General features: G+C 37.6%; 1 protein-coding gene across 1 annotated transcript in view; it reads right to left on the reverse strand.

The window, feature by feature from the left end:
• Positions 1–4,483: 4,483 nt before the first annotated feature.
• The window catches only part of ZSWIM2 (zinc finger SWIM-type containing 2), a 30,882-nt gene continuing 21,341 nt past the window's right edge, over positions 4,484–14,024 (reverse strand). The window contains exons 8-9 of the mRNA XM_038584524.1: positions 6,642–6,795; positions 4,484–5,728 (exon numbers count right to left, since the gene is read on the reverse strand). Of these exons, the coding sequence (XP_038440452.1) occupies positions 4,916–5,728; positions 6,642–6,795 (967 nt within the window). The 3' untranslated portion in view covers positions 4,484–4,915. The remainder of the gene's footprint in view (positions 5,729–6,641; positions 6,796–14,024) is intronic.

Here is a 14,024-nt window from a genome sequence, read left to right on the forward strand (position 1 = left end):
AATATTCGTTTTCATTAAATTATGGAATACCCTCATTCAGTTCTATGACTATTTTCTAGGGAATAAGGTACTGTGGTTTTTATATCATCCTTTGAAATGACGAAGGCATTTGGAAAGCTAAAGGATACATGTAGATATGATGCACTTCAGACTTAATTTTGAAATACTTTTTAAGATTTTATTTATTCATTTGAGAGAGAGAGAGAGTACAGGCAGGGGGAGGAGCAGAGGGAGAGGGAGAAGCAGGCTCCTCATGGAGCAGGGGGCCCAATGAGGGGCTCCCTCCCAGGACCCCAGGATCAGGACCTGAGCTAAAGGCAGATGCTCACCCACTGAGCCACCCAGGTGCCCGTTAAATTCTTTTAAGATCATATAAAATATTATTCAGAAGGAATTTGAGTGAATTTTATCCTGGTAACAATATAAAATATTTTAAAGCTTCCTATTGTCAAAAATAATACATTGAAGGTTATACATATTACATTTGAGAATTATCATTATTATATTCTTGTCTTATTTCTCATACATGATTTGTTAGCCCTCTACAGTCTATAGTAAAATTAGGAAAAGGAATTTTTGAAAATTATATTGGTTAAAAGAAAATTTTTATTAAGAAAATAATGTAAACCAGCGCTAGTACTGTATTTTTAATTTCAAAACTTACGCCACATTTAATGTGGTTTCCTTATTTATTTTACTTTATTTTTTAAATTTAGGCTTATTTATTTGAGAGATAGCTGCAAGCAGGTGAGGGGGGAGAGGGAGAGGGAGAGAGTTTTAAGCAGACTCTGTGCTGAGTGTGGAGTGCTGCCTGGGGCTTGATCCCACGACCCTGAGATCAGGACCCTGAGATAACTGAGCCAAAACTAGGAGTCGGCTCTCAGCCAGCCACACCACCCAGGCACCCCTCATTATGTTATTTAAAATTATATATTTAATACTACGAAATATATTGAAACAATCAGGATCAAAGTATTTTAATAATTTTGATTTTTCTTCAAAATGACTTATTTTTAGAAATTTTGTAGTTGATAACCATGACCATTAGAGTCTTATTTTTTCTTGTGTAATGAACATCTAGAATTTTAGCCTTTTATATACGTGCTGCTGAAGCGAACACTAGAATTTAAGCATTTCAAAATCATCGATTATCCATAATAATGAAAAGCTAATGAGGAAATTGTTATTCTTATTTTAAATAATCAGTTACATGGGTGTGTGAACTTTGGAAAATTAACTTTGCCGTATTTTAGTGGTTTTATAAAGTATAAAAAAAGATCTATTTTATTATGTCTAGCTTGCACATATTTCTCCGAAAGTTTCAATTCATATTATCTATTTTTCTTTATTTTTTAATTCTAATTTTAATTTTTTTTTTAAGTAGTCGCTACACCCAACGTGGGGCTTGTTCACAACCCAAAGAGCTACTGTCTGAGCCAGCTGGGAGCTCCTGATGGTATTTTTTGAAAGAGGAAATTTTGTCAGCATACCGTGCTAGTCTTATCCAGATATTACTGAAATCTCACTGAAACATACTTCTGGTCCATTGCTGACATTTTTTTTAAATAAAAGCAACTGCTTAAAATATTTAAGTGTCCTTTGCTACTTTGCTCCTTTGTACTAAGAATAACATACTAGCCTATCATCACCAAGTTAGAGTTGTGTCTGAAGCACGATTTAAGCACAAATCCTTACTCTCAGGATCTCAAACGTTTGAACAAGCTTACGTGTGCGCGTGTGCTCCAGGGTGGAACAGATGGCCGCAAAGCAGTACAATTTATTCACGAGCTGAAATCCAACTTTCAGACACGAGAGCCTCCCCAGTGACTTACACTCCTCTGATAGGCCAGACTGTCTTCCACTAATCAATGTTTCCATCTCCGACTTGAAAAATGCTGCCTCTGCCCCGGCGAGATCAGATCATTCACTCATCCAACCGTCATGACCTTTTAGCCTAAAGAAAATCGGTCCTCCTCCTCCTCAAGGAGCGTGTTAGAAGTAGAACTTGTTTCCCAGTAGACATCACTTAGAAAACAGTTCATCAGTTTTTAATCTTCTAATCGCCTTTGAAAATGTTCCTGCAAATGCCCACCTCTGAATATTTCATCACGATGCCTGCTTTGAATAAAATATTTATCACCGTGTGTACAAGCAACACATTACACGCGTGGCGATTAGTCACCATCGTACTCACGAAGGTGTCTGCTCAGTGTAACACCAACTCCGCGGCCACACTCCACTGGTAAGAACAGCCTTCTGCCTCTGCAAGCTCCAGAAGGCATTCTCTAGCCAGAATCAGGAAAAAAAAAAAAGGTTTAAAATGGGATGATATGATACTCCCTCAGTGGGGAGCTGAGCGAAATTCAGGGAAAGAGTCTGAGAAGGAGCAGCACTGCGTTCTCGCGTCAGACTAGGAGCAAGAAAATGTGCATTTCTGTTCTTGTTTTGGCTTCCCACCTTGGGTGAGACATGCAAGCCCTTTACACTTTATTTTCCTCATTTAGATAAAACCCAGGATTTCCAAGCATTCAGCTCTTGCACACTGTGCCTCTGCTGAAGCGCTGGGGGACATGGACAAAGGGTTCGAGCCCCGCCAGCCTCCGGCCTCCTTGGGCCCAAGCCTCCAGCCACGTCCCCCACCCCCGAGCTGTGGTGACCCTACACCAGTGGGCAGCCCACCGCCCAGCAGCCCCCCCGCGACGAAGACTCGCCTCACTGTCTGCCTTTGCTGCCGGGACCCTGGCCCCCCGCCACGGAGAGGCTGAGGTGAGGAGCGGCCTCGGCTGGAGGCCGCAGCCACCTGGCCACAGCCAAGCAGCACCCGAAACTCAGTCTTTGAAATGACCTGTTCACTGCGCCTCTAATTTCCATTTGTTGGTCACCTCCTTTCCTTTGCTGCCTCTCCTTTCCTTCCCCTTCCTCTTAGACCTCCTAGACACCACCGCGGAGGATGTTTGGCAATAGACCCACACACTTCCTTCCCTCCCCAGCCCTCTTAGGAAGAAGGATGCTACTGTCCATGTCTGACCCAGTTATTCCATCGCCTCTCGCTTCCCCTCACGTTTCATTCTCGTCGGTTCCCTCTGCCATTCCACCCACCTGCCCGGAACCTCTCTGAAGCCTCCCCCCTCTGAAATCTCTTATTCAGGTACTACTTTCTCTGACCCCAACTTCCTATTTTTGCAGCTTGCCTGCCTACTGCTCCTGTTTGGCCAATCTTGGTCTTCTGACTCATTTACTCCTTCATCCTGCCTTAGAGTCAGACTTTTCCTATAAATCTTTTCTAATTTGTTCAGATTTTGAGTCTATTTTGAGTCTTCGACCTCTCCCTTGTTGAGGCTCCAAACTTGGCATGTTCATTTTCCTTTAATTGTGACTGCCCCCCAGAGCTGCAACCATGATGAATGTAAAGCTCCATCTTCTCTACCGTGGACGTAGAGTCTGTTTTTGCAGCTAAACATCATCCGAATGAGTCAGATTGGTAACATTACATAGATCCGTAGCCCCCAAACTTAAAAGGACTTCAAAATGGCCTGAATTGCCATCATGTTTCACTAGTTTAACTTGCCATTTCCCTTCAGAAGACAGTTTCTTGAGTCCTTTTCCAGTGACCTCAAATCTCTTTCTTTTTTACTCACTGTCTGCTGACTTAGACGGCAACCTCCCTTGTTATAGTGGATCTGTCCCTCCATCCTACTGTAGGCTCCTGACACCTATGCTCTGGGCCCTTCTGTTATTACCAATGATCAGCAGCACTATCTGCCTGATACCAATTATCACACACACAGGCTGTATTTTTAGTGACATATAAAAGGGTTCAAGTCTCAGCTTAAAAAACAAAAACAAAAAAACAAAAAAACAAACAAACCCTGAACATCTTCCAGTTACTTTTCTTTCCTTCGTAATCTCTTGTGCTGAGTTGTATATACTCCCTGTTTCCATGTGCTCACCTGCCATTTTCTCTCCAACGCAATCTGACCTAGACTTGGCTCCCACCACTCCACTGAACTCTCCTAGCTGAGGTTACGACTATTTTCCTTATTGCTAAAGCAAAATTGCATTCTTCAGTCTTGATCTTACCTGACCTAGTTGAAGACATTTTCTTTCTTTGGTTTTCTAATATCACGTATTTTTTTCATTTTGCCTCCCTGCTATGTGGCCACTTGTCTTCTTGATTCAGTAGTTCAACAAATATAGAATTCCCATGTTTGTCAAGCACTGTATGTCGACCATACAGCAGTGAACTAGACAATGAGGTCCTTGCCCCCAAATATATTTTAAGGGGGGTGAGGGGATTAAGTAATTGTATTCAGGCTTCAAAAATAGTACAAATAGTAGAAATTTGGTTATACTTCTATCTTTTTTAAAATCAGCAAAACCATTCTAAATGTGGCATAACTTATAGCATTATAAAATACTTTATTTTCATTTAATGTATAAGCAATACCTTTAGAGAAATAAAGTGAAAAAGACAACTACCCTCTGGATTTTCTTAAGGTTTATGGTGAATATTAATATAAGAAGATGCAAAAAATATACAAGATCTTGAAAAGAATTCTTCTATATTACATGTTATCAAGTGGAATATTTAAAAACAGTGGCTCAATGCAAGGAAAATCTATTTCCTTAATTTAAGTAAAAATAATTATTTTTATCAATATGAAATAAAATTTCTAAAAATTATTCATAATTAACAACATCCCGAATATACTCACCAAAACACCTAATGCTTAAAGGCTTATAAAGAATGTGGTCATTTCTTTTAGAGTAGTTAGTAATTTATAGACAAGTAGGTAAAATGATGACAAATAAGTCTATGTACATTTGTCAAGAGTATACAGTATTTATATTCTACAAATGAAGCACTTTTATGTTCAATATTCAAATATTTTCTGATGTTAATAAAAATACATCTTCATAACTGAATTCCTTCCAATATTAAAGATAGCTCAGGACTTTTTGTCTTTAGAGGATGAGATTCAGGCCTTCTTGACAGATTACTACATTTTTGTCTAATTTTTCCCATGCAATTATTGCATCTTTTGGGCGAACTAATCTTAGTTGTACCCCGATTGACATCAAGATTTAAATCTTCTGGGAGGAAAGTACTTGATCTCTTCTTCTCTTCTTTTATTCTAGTACCAAGAGTCTTCTTTGGATTGTGGTTAATACGTTTACAGTCTTTGGCCATCTTCTGGCTTTGACCAGTGTAGTGTTTTTCACTGATACATGGGCTTTCCATTCCAGTGGAACATACCATATTCTTGTGAGCAATAGAAGGAAGAAATGTTTGAGATGACATTTTTCCAACAGTTCTAGTTGGTAAATCTTGAAGATACCTGGGAAAATGTTGGCTAATTTTATATTCATAGATTAATTTCCTTGACTTTGAATCATCTGATTTGATAGAGAATTGATCATCTATTGTTATATTCTGATAGGTATTTGCTGAACTTTCAGGTGTATCCAGTTTTCCAGAATTACATTGAGGTATGCTTGGTAAAATTCCAAGTCTATTTTGTTTTAAGCCTAATCCAGTACCAGGAATAAAAAGTTCTGGTTCTTCCTGTTTTGACAGATGAGTGATGCTTGCATTTGAAGTGGACTGATGTGCGTGTCCATTTACTGCTGTATCTTTCCAGATTAAAGGGTTATATATAACTTGTCCATCAATAGGGCATGAGTTGCACTTGTAGAATAACCAATTGTCAATACATTTCCTATGAAACTTAAAAAAAAGGTTATAAATTAATCAGAGATACAATTATCTTGTTTATGATGTGTATTATCTATGCAAGTTTCTCCCAGTTTCATTATTGTGTTACTATTAAAACTATTTAGCAAGAATGGAAGATAATTATAATTTATCAAGTTTTATGGAAACAATTTGAAGAGAAAAATGGAATGGGTTATGGACTGATCTCCATTTTCAACCTTAAAATGGAAAGGCTTTTATGGACATCATTTTTGTAACCTCATTAAATCCCATTACTTATTCAAGCCATTAATTTCACTGTTCCTTTCTAATGAATTAAATTTATTAAATGACAAAAATAGTCACAACCAACTAGAGTTGGAAATGGATCTGATGATGGTAAGGTGTAAAATAATAAATCACATTCTTGGGAAGAAAGCAAACTATCAGACATTTTAAGTAAAGGTGACTCTAGAGCTATAAATACTTATTTAAAGTAACTTTATTTCAGAAAAAACCTGGTTGCCAATAGTCATTGAACAACATTAGACTTTAATTTCAGTGAGTTCACTTGAAATAATAATTATGTCAAATTAAACATTTCTGTTTCATCCAAAGAGTCACAAAAACACCTTATTATTCTGCAAGCTTTTTTTTTTTCTGTGGGTAACTAAAGTAGATAAAGTAGATAATCTAATTTGAAGAGCTATTTTGTCTTTCCTGGATAGAGTATACAGAAATGAGTCCTAACCAATAGAAATCCATCCATAAGGGACAGAGCTGCCTTCTCAATGGTCTCTGCTGCAGCTCTACCTTACACACTCTTCAATATGAACATCTCTGCACATAACACAAATAAAAAGTGAAAAGAGACACTTAAATTGTCAATTAATTCACAAAAACTGGCCCTACAAGGAAAGTCAAACTAATATGATGTGACTGCTACCTTGTGAGTACATGGTAGTAATCTTGTATGTTGACCGAGATGAAATGCCTTCAAACAGAGTCGACACTGATAGCCTGGAGCAAGCATCTTACTATTCTTTGTAATAAGTAAGAGAGGCAGTGACTTCACCACTTGTTTTGGTGTGTAAACTGGGCTGAATGAAAATGAGCAGAAAGACATGAATACTTATATGTGTTTATCGATCAGGAAGTAATCAATAGCACAGGTAAATAACCTCCATATAAATAATGTAAATGAATTCAATATTTTCTTGAACTGAAGGTAATAAATCTCATACATTATGAAGTTAAAAAAATCTATTGTATTGATGTTGAACAAGATGGATCCAATTTCAACACCAACTTCATAAATAACAAAATTTAGTCATTTCAAATAAAAATACTAAACTGAAATTTTTTTATTTGTAGTTTTTAATGTCTATGAAACAAGAACAATATTTTAATGAGAACCGTATACTCAAATTTTTTCAGTCTGACCCAACACTTCCGCCTTGTGTTTAGAAAAATACAATCCAATTCATGATGCCATTTGGTGCATGGTAAGCCACATTAGATACTCTGGGCTACTGTGATAAATTGGTAGATGAGAATCTAGGAGGAAACTCATTTTCCCTTAGAGTATATGCTCACTACTTTAGTATTGTTAGACTATGTTAATATTACTCTAGAAGTACCAACCCTATTTTTGTACCATTAAGTAGCAACTAACCAAATTGAGATTAATGTAAATTAACTGCTTTTTGATGCCATTAACAACTAATAAAGCAGATAAAACAAATATTTAAAAACAAAACTTGATTAAAGCTTAGACACATTCCTATCATTTAAAAGTCATTGAGAGCAAAGTTCAAATACAGGAATACCTCGGAGATATCGTGGGCTTGGCTCCAGACCACCACAATAAAGTGAGAACCACAATAAAGCAAGTCAAGTGAATGTTTTGGTTTCCCAGGGGCAAATAAAAGTCATATTTGCATTATAGTGTAGTCTATTAAGCATGCAAAAACATTATCTCTGAAAAAGCAATGTACATGCTTTAACTAAAAATACCTTATTGCTAAAAAATGCTAAGAGTACTGTTCAAAAATGCTAACAGTACTGTTAAAAAATGCTAACATTACTTGAACTTTCAGCGAGTTGTAATATTTTGCTGGTCTTGCCTTAATGTTAATGACTGTTGACTAATCAAGGTACTAGTTGGTGTAGGCTGGGATGGCTGTGGCAATTCCTTAAAATAAGACAACAACAAAGCTAGTGTCTCATCAATTGATGCTTCCTTTCTATAGGATGTGATGCTGTTTGGTTGCATTTTACCCACAGAAGAACTTCCTTCAAATTTGTCAATAGTCTTTTTCTAAAAAAAGGATTTACTTATTTATTTCAGAGAGAGAGAGAGAGAGAGAGAGAGAGAGAGAGAAAGAGTCTGTGTGTGTGTCTGTGTGTGTGAGTAGGGGGAGGGGCAGAAGGAGAAGGAGAGAGAGAAAATCTCAAGCAGACTCCTGTCTGAGCTCAGAGCCTGACATGGGGTTTAATCTCATGACCTTGAAATTATGACCTGACCAAAAATCAAACACTCAACTGACTGAGCCACCCAGGCATCCCAAAATTTGTAAATTCTCTTAAACCCTGTGGCTACTTTAATTAACTAAGTTGATGTAATATTCTAAATCCATTGTTGTCATTCCAACAATCTTCACATCATCTTCACCACCAGGAGTAGATTCCATCTCAAGAAACCACTTTCTTTGCTGATTCATAAGCAGCAACTCGTCATCCATTAAAGTTTTATCATGAGATTACAGCAATTCAGTCAATCTTCAGGGCCCACCTCTAATTCTAGTTTTTTTGCTGTTTTCACCACATCTGCAGTTACTTCCTTCACTGAAATATTGAATCCCTCATTCGTGAGGGCTGGAATCAACTTCTTCTTAACTCTTGTTAATATTAATATTATGATCTGTTCCATGAATAATGTTCTTTTTTTTGAATAATGTTCTTAATAGCATCTAGAATGGTGAATTTTTTCCAGAAGATTTTTAATTTACTTTGCCCAGATCCACCAGAAGATTCATTATGACAACCAGAGCCTTACAAAATGAATTTCCATTTCCAGGGAACGTGGCAGAGCAAGAGTATCCCAGGCTCACTGCATCCCATGTCTACACCTAGGTAAACTGACAGCAGATTAAATAACCCAGAAAATGACCTGAAGACTTGCAGAACAGACTCTCAACAGCTAAATGATAGAAGACTACATCAAAGAGGGTAGGGAGGGCAGAGATGCAAGTTGGGAGCCAAACTGACCTGTGAGACTGTCTGCAGGAGGGAGAAATGCCATTAGTGTGGGGAGGGGAAGGGCCAGGCCCCAAACCAGGCACTGCAGTGAGGGGCATAATGTATTCAAAGTGGTAAAAGAAAAAAATCTATAGCCAAGAATACTCCATCCAGTAAGGTATCATTCAGAATAGAAGGAGAGATAAAGAGTTTCCCAAAAAAAAGTTAAAAGAATTCATCATCACTAAACTAGATCTACAGGAAATGCTTAAGGGGATTCTTTGAGTAAAAAGGAAAGGCCATAAGCAGCAGTAATAAAAGTAGGAAGCACAAAAGCAGTAAACTTAAGTATATCTATAAATATCAGTCAAGGAATTCGCAAAATAAAAGGATATAAAGTATGACATCATACACCTAAAATGCAGAGGGGAGAGGGGTAAAAATTTAGTGCATTTAGAATAGGTTGAAACTTAAGTAATCATCACCTTAATATAGATGGCTATATGCACAAGATGTTATATATAAACCTAATGGTAACCACAAATCAAACACTGGTAATAGATATGCAAACAATAAAGGGGATGGAATCCAAGGATATCACTAAAGAAAGCCAGCAAACTATAAGAGGAGAGAGCAAGATTACAAAGGAACAGAGAAAAACTACAAAACAACCATAAAACTAGTTAAAAAACAGCAATATACACTCTCAATAATTACTTTCCATGTAAATGGACTCAATGCTCCAATTAAGACATAGTGTGATGGAATGGATAATAAAGCAAGAACTATGTGCTGCCTACTAGAGACTCATTTCAGACCTAAAACACAGGCAGAGTGAAAATGAAGGATGGAAAAACATTTATCGTGCAAATGGAAGTGAAAAGAAGGCAGTACTTTTATCAGACAAAATAGATTTTAAAACAAAGACTGTGACAAGAGACAAAGGACACTATATAATCATAAAGGGAACAATCCAAAAATATATATATAACAATTATAAACATTTATGAATCCAACATGAGCAGCCAATAACAAACATAAAGGAAATAATTGGTAGTAATACAATAGTAGGGGACTTTAACATCTCACTTACATCAACAGATAGATTATCCAAACAGAAAATCAACAAGGAAACGGTGGCTTTGAATAACACGTTGGGTCACATGGATCGAATAGATATAATCAGAACATTTCATCCTAAAAGAGCAGAATACATCTTTTCAAGTGCACATGGAACATTCTCCAGAATCAATCACATACCAAAACCAGACAGTGTCACTACAAAAAAACACTACAGGCCAAGATCCCTGATGAACATGGACGCAAAAATCCTCAACAAAATATTAGCAAACCACTTACAACAATACATTACAAAGATTATTCAACATGATCGGGTGGGATTTATTCCTGGGATGCAAAAGTGGTTCAATATTTGCAAGTCAATCAACATCAGACACCACATCAACAAGATGAAGGATAAGAATCATATGATCATTTCAATATATATAGAAAAAGCATTTGACGAAGTACAAAACCCATTTATAATAAAAACTCTCACCAAAGTAGGTTTAGAGGAAACATATCTCAACATAATAAAGGTCATATATGAAAAACCTACAGCTAACATCAAACGCAATGGTGAAAAACTGTGAACTTTTCCCTTTAGGTCAGGAACAAGACAGGGATGTTCACTCTCACCACCTTTATTCACCAGAGTACTGAGGGTCCCAGCCACAGCAATCTGATAAGCAAAACAAATAAAAGGCATCCAAATGAGTAAGGAAGAAGTAAAACTTTCACTATTTGCGGATGACATACTATATACAGAAAACCCTAAAGTCTACACCAAAAACTACTAGAACTGATAAATGAATTCAGTAAGATTATAGGATATAAAATCATTTAGAAATCCATTGTATTTCTATATACTAATAATGAGCAGCAGAAAGAAAAATTAAGAACAATCCCATTTACAACAGCACCAAAAAGAACAAAATACCTAGGAATAAACTTAACCAGGGGGTGAAAACTAGAAAACATTGATGAAAGATATTGAAGATGACACAACAAATGGAAGGACGTTTTATGCTCACGAAATAACAAATATTGTTAAAATGTCCACACTACTCAAAGCAATCTAGAGATTTAATGCATTTTTCTAGATTTTTATAGAGCTATACAAATACCAACATCATTTTCCACAGAACTGGAACAAACAGTCCTAAAATTGGAATGGAACCACAAAAGACCCTGAATAGCAAAAGCAATCTTGAAAAAGGAGCTAAAGGTATCACAATTCCAGATTTCAAGCTGTCTTACAAAGCTGTGGTAATCAAAACAGTATGGTACTGGCGGAAAAATAGACATACTAGATCAATGGAACAGAATAGAAAGTCTGGACATAAACCGACACGTATATGGCCAATTAATCTTCGACAAAAGAGGCAAGAATATGCACTGGAAACAAGGCTGTTCAATAAACGGTGTTTGGGTAAGTGAACAGCGTCATGCAACAGAATGAAACTGGACCACTCTCTTACACCACGCACAAAAGTCAACTCAAAGTGGATTAAAGACCTAAATGTGAGACCTGAAACCATGAAAGTGCTAGAAGAAAGTATAAGCAGTAATTTCTCAGACACTGGCTGTAACAACATTTTTTCTAGATATGTCTCTCTCTCTTTTTAAAGATTTGTTTATTTATTTGAGGGAGAGTGAGCACAAGGGAGGGGGAAGCAGAGGGAGAGGGAGAGAGAACTTCCAGTGGACTGACCTGAGCCAAAAATCAAGAGTCTGGATGCTTAACTGCCTGAGCCACTTAGGGGCCCCTCTAGATACGTCTCTCGAAGCAAGAGAAACAAAAGCAAGAATAAACTATTAGGACTACAGCAAAGTAGGAAGCTTCTACACAGCAAAGTAAACAACCAACAAAACTAAAGACAACCTACTGAATGGAAGAGAATATTTGCAAATAACTTATCTGATTAATGGTTAGTATCCAAAATATGTAAAGAACTTATACAACTCCACACAAATCAAATAATTTTTTTAAAGATTTTATTTATTTATTCATGATAGACATAGAAAGAGAGAGAGAGGCAGAGACACAGGCGGAAGGAGAAGCAGGCTCCATGCCGGGAGCCCGACGTGGGACTGGATCCCGGGGCTCCAGGATCACGCCCTGGGCCAAAGGCAGGCACTGAACCGCTGAGCCACCCAGGGATCCCCCGAAATCAAATAATTTAATTAGAAAATGGGTAGGAGGTGCCTGGGTGGCTCAGTCGGTTGAGCCTCAGACTCTTGGTTTTCTGCTTGGGTCATGATCTCAGGGGCTTGAGATCCAGCCCCACGTCAGGCTCAGCGCTCAGTGCAGACTATTGTACACCTGAAACTAACATAGCTAACGCTCTATGTTGACTCTCCCAGAATCAGAGGTTTACTTAAATGTATTTCTTAAATAGTAAGACTTGAGGGATCCCTGGGTGGCACAGCGGTTTAGCGCCTGCCTTTGGCCCAGGTCGCGATCCTGGAGACCCGGGATCGAATCCCACGTCAGGCTCCCGGTGCATGGAGCCTGCTTCTCCCTCTGCCTATGTCTCTGCCTCTCTCTCTCTCTCTCTGTGTGACTATCATAAATAAATAAAAAAATAATAATAAGACTTGAAGTCAAAATTATTCATTAATTCACAGGGTGAAGAATGGATGTTGTATTCGCAGGCACGAGAACAACATTACATAGTAATGTCAAGGATTACGGATCCCAGATCGCCATAACAAATATAACTATCTGAGAAAGTTTGAAATATTGCAAGAATTACCAAAATATGTTAACAGAGACATGTAGTGAGACAAATGCCGTTGGAAAAATGGCACCGATATACCTGCTTGATATGGGTTATCACAAACCCCTGGTTTGTAAAAAAAAAATGCATATCTGTAAAGTATAATACAGTCAAGCACAATAAAACAAGGTATGGGGATCCCTGGGTGGCGCAGCGGTTTGGCGCCTGCCTTTGGCCCAGGGCGCGATCCTGGAGACCCGGGATCGAATCCCACGTCGGGCTCCCGGTGCATGGAGCCTGCTTCTCCCTCTGCCTGTGTCTCTGCCTCTCTCTCTCTCTGTGACTATCATAAATAAATAAAAAATTAAAAAAAAAACAAGGTATGCTTATATTTTTCAGAAGCATTTATATTTCTTATCACTCTACAGATATACTTCCATCACACTACAACGGTTGCTTTTACCAAGGTCGTCTAATTGTCGACCCCCCCCCAAAAAGAACTGTATATTTTTATTATTTAAGGTGGTAACCATACTTTATCTTGAAATTATCTTTTATTCATTCTACTTTCTCTGCCTAGAATGCTTTTCTTTTCTACCCTAATGTTCTCTCACTTTCACCTATAAATTCTTCAAAACCTTTAGTTATACAGTTTGTCGCTCTCGTGGGTTGGCGTGATACCTAGCCAGAGCCAGAGGAAATGGAGATGGAGAGCTTTGCGTAGGTTTATTATACACCCACGACATATTTTATGCTACGAGAACAAGCACAGTTTTTATTTGTATAACTTACTGAAATTATTTTCTTAAAGATTAATTTTATCCTGTAGGTTTATTATACACCCACGACGTATTTTATGCTCCGAGAACAAGCACAGTTTTTATTTGGATAACTCACTGAAATTATTTTCTTAAAGATTAATTTTATCCTGTCCTTTCAAAATGATCTTCTTTTGTATATGTTTTATAGTGTACCTAATAGGCTAATAATACACAGCATATTTAATTTTCTTTAATAAAGAATATGACAAAAGAATCTGGAGGCCTATCCACTAATAAACAGCCCCGTCAGTGTCGTGAAATACAACCAATCTGCTCAGCATTCTTCCTCCATGAGGGCGAAACAGTGGGGGCATCAGGAGCAAGACTGGCTTCCCCTAGAGGTCAATCACTTCAGAGCAAATATCAGATCCCCCTGCACTTTTTAAAAATAACTTATGTCAGTTTTAATTTTGCATTTATTTAGACAACCATTTATTTACCGAGGGAACTACTATATCCCTAACACCTAGTAGAATCTCTGATAGG

Source organism: Canis lupus, chromosome 36 (genome assembly GCF_011100685.1).
Source record: "Canis lupus familiaris isolate Mischka breed German Shepherd chromosome 36, alternate assembly UU_Cfam_GSD_1.0, whole genome shotgun sequence".
Lineage (NCBI taxonomy): Eukaryota > Metazoa > Chordata > Mammalia > Carnivora > Canidae > Canis > Canis lupus.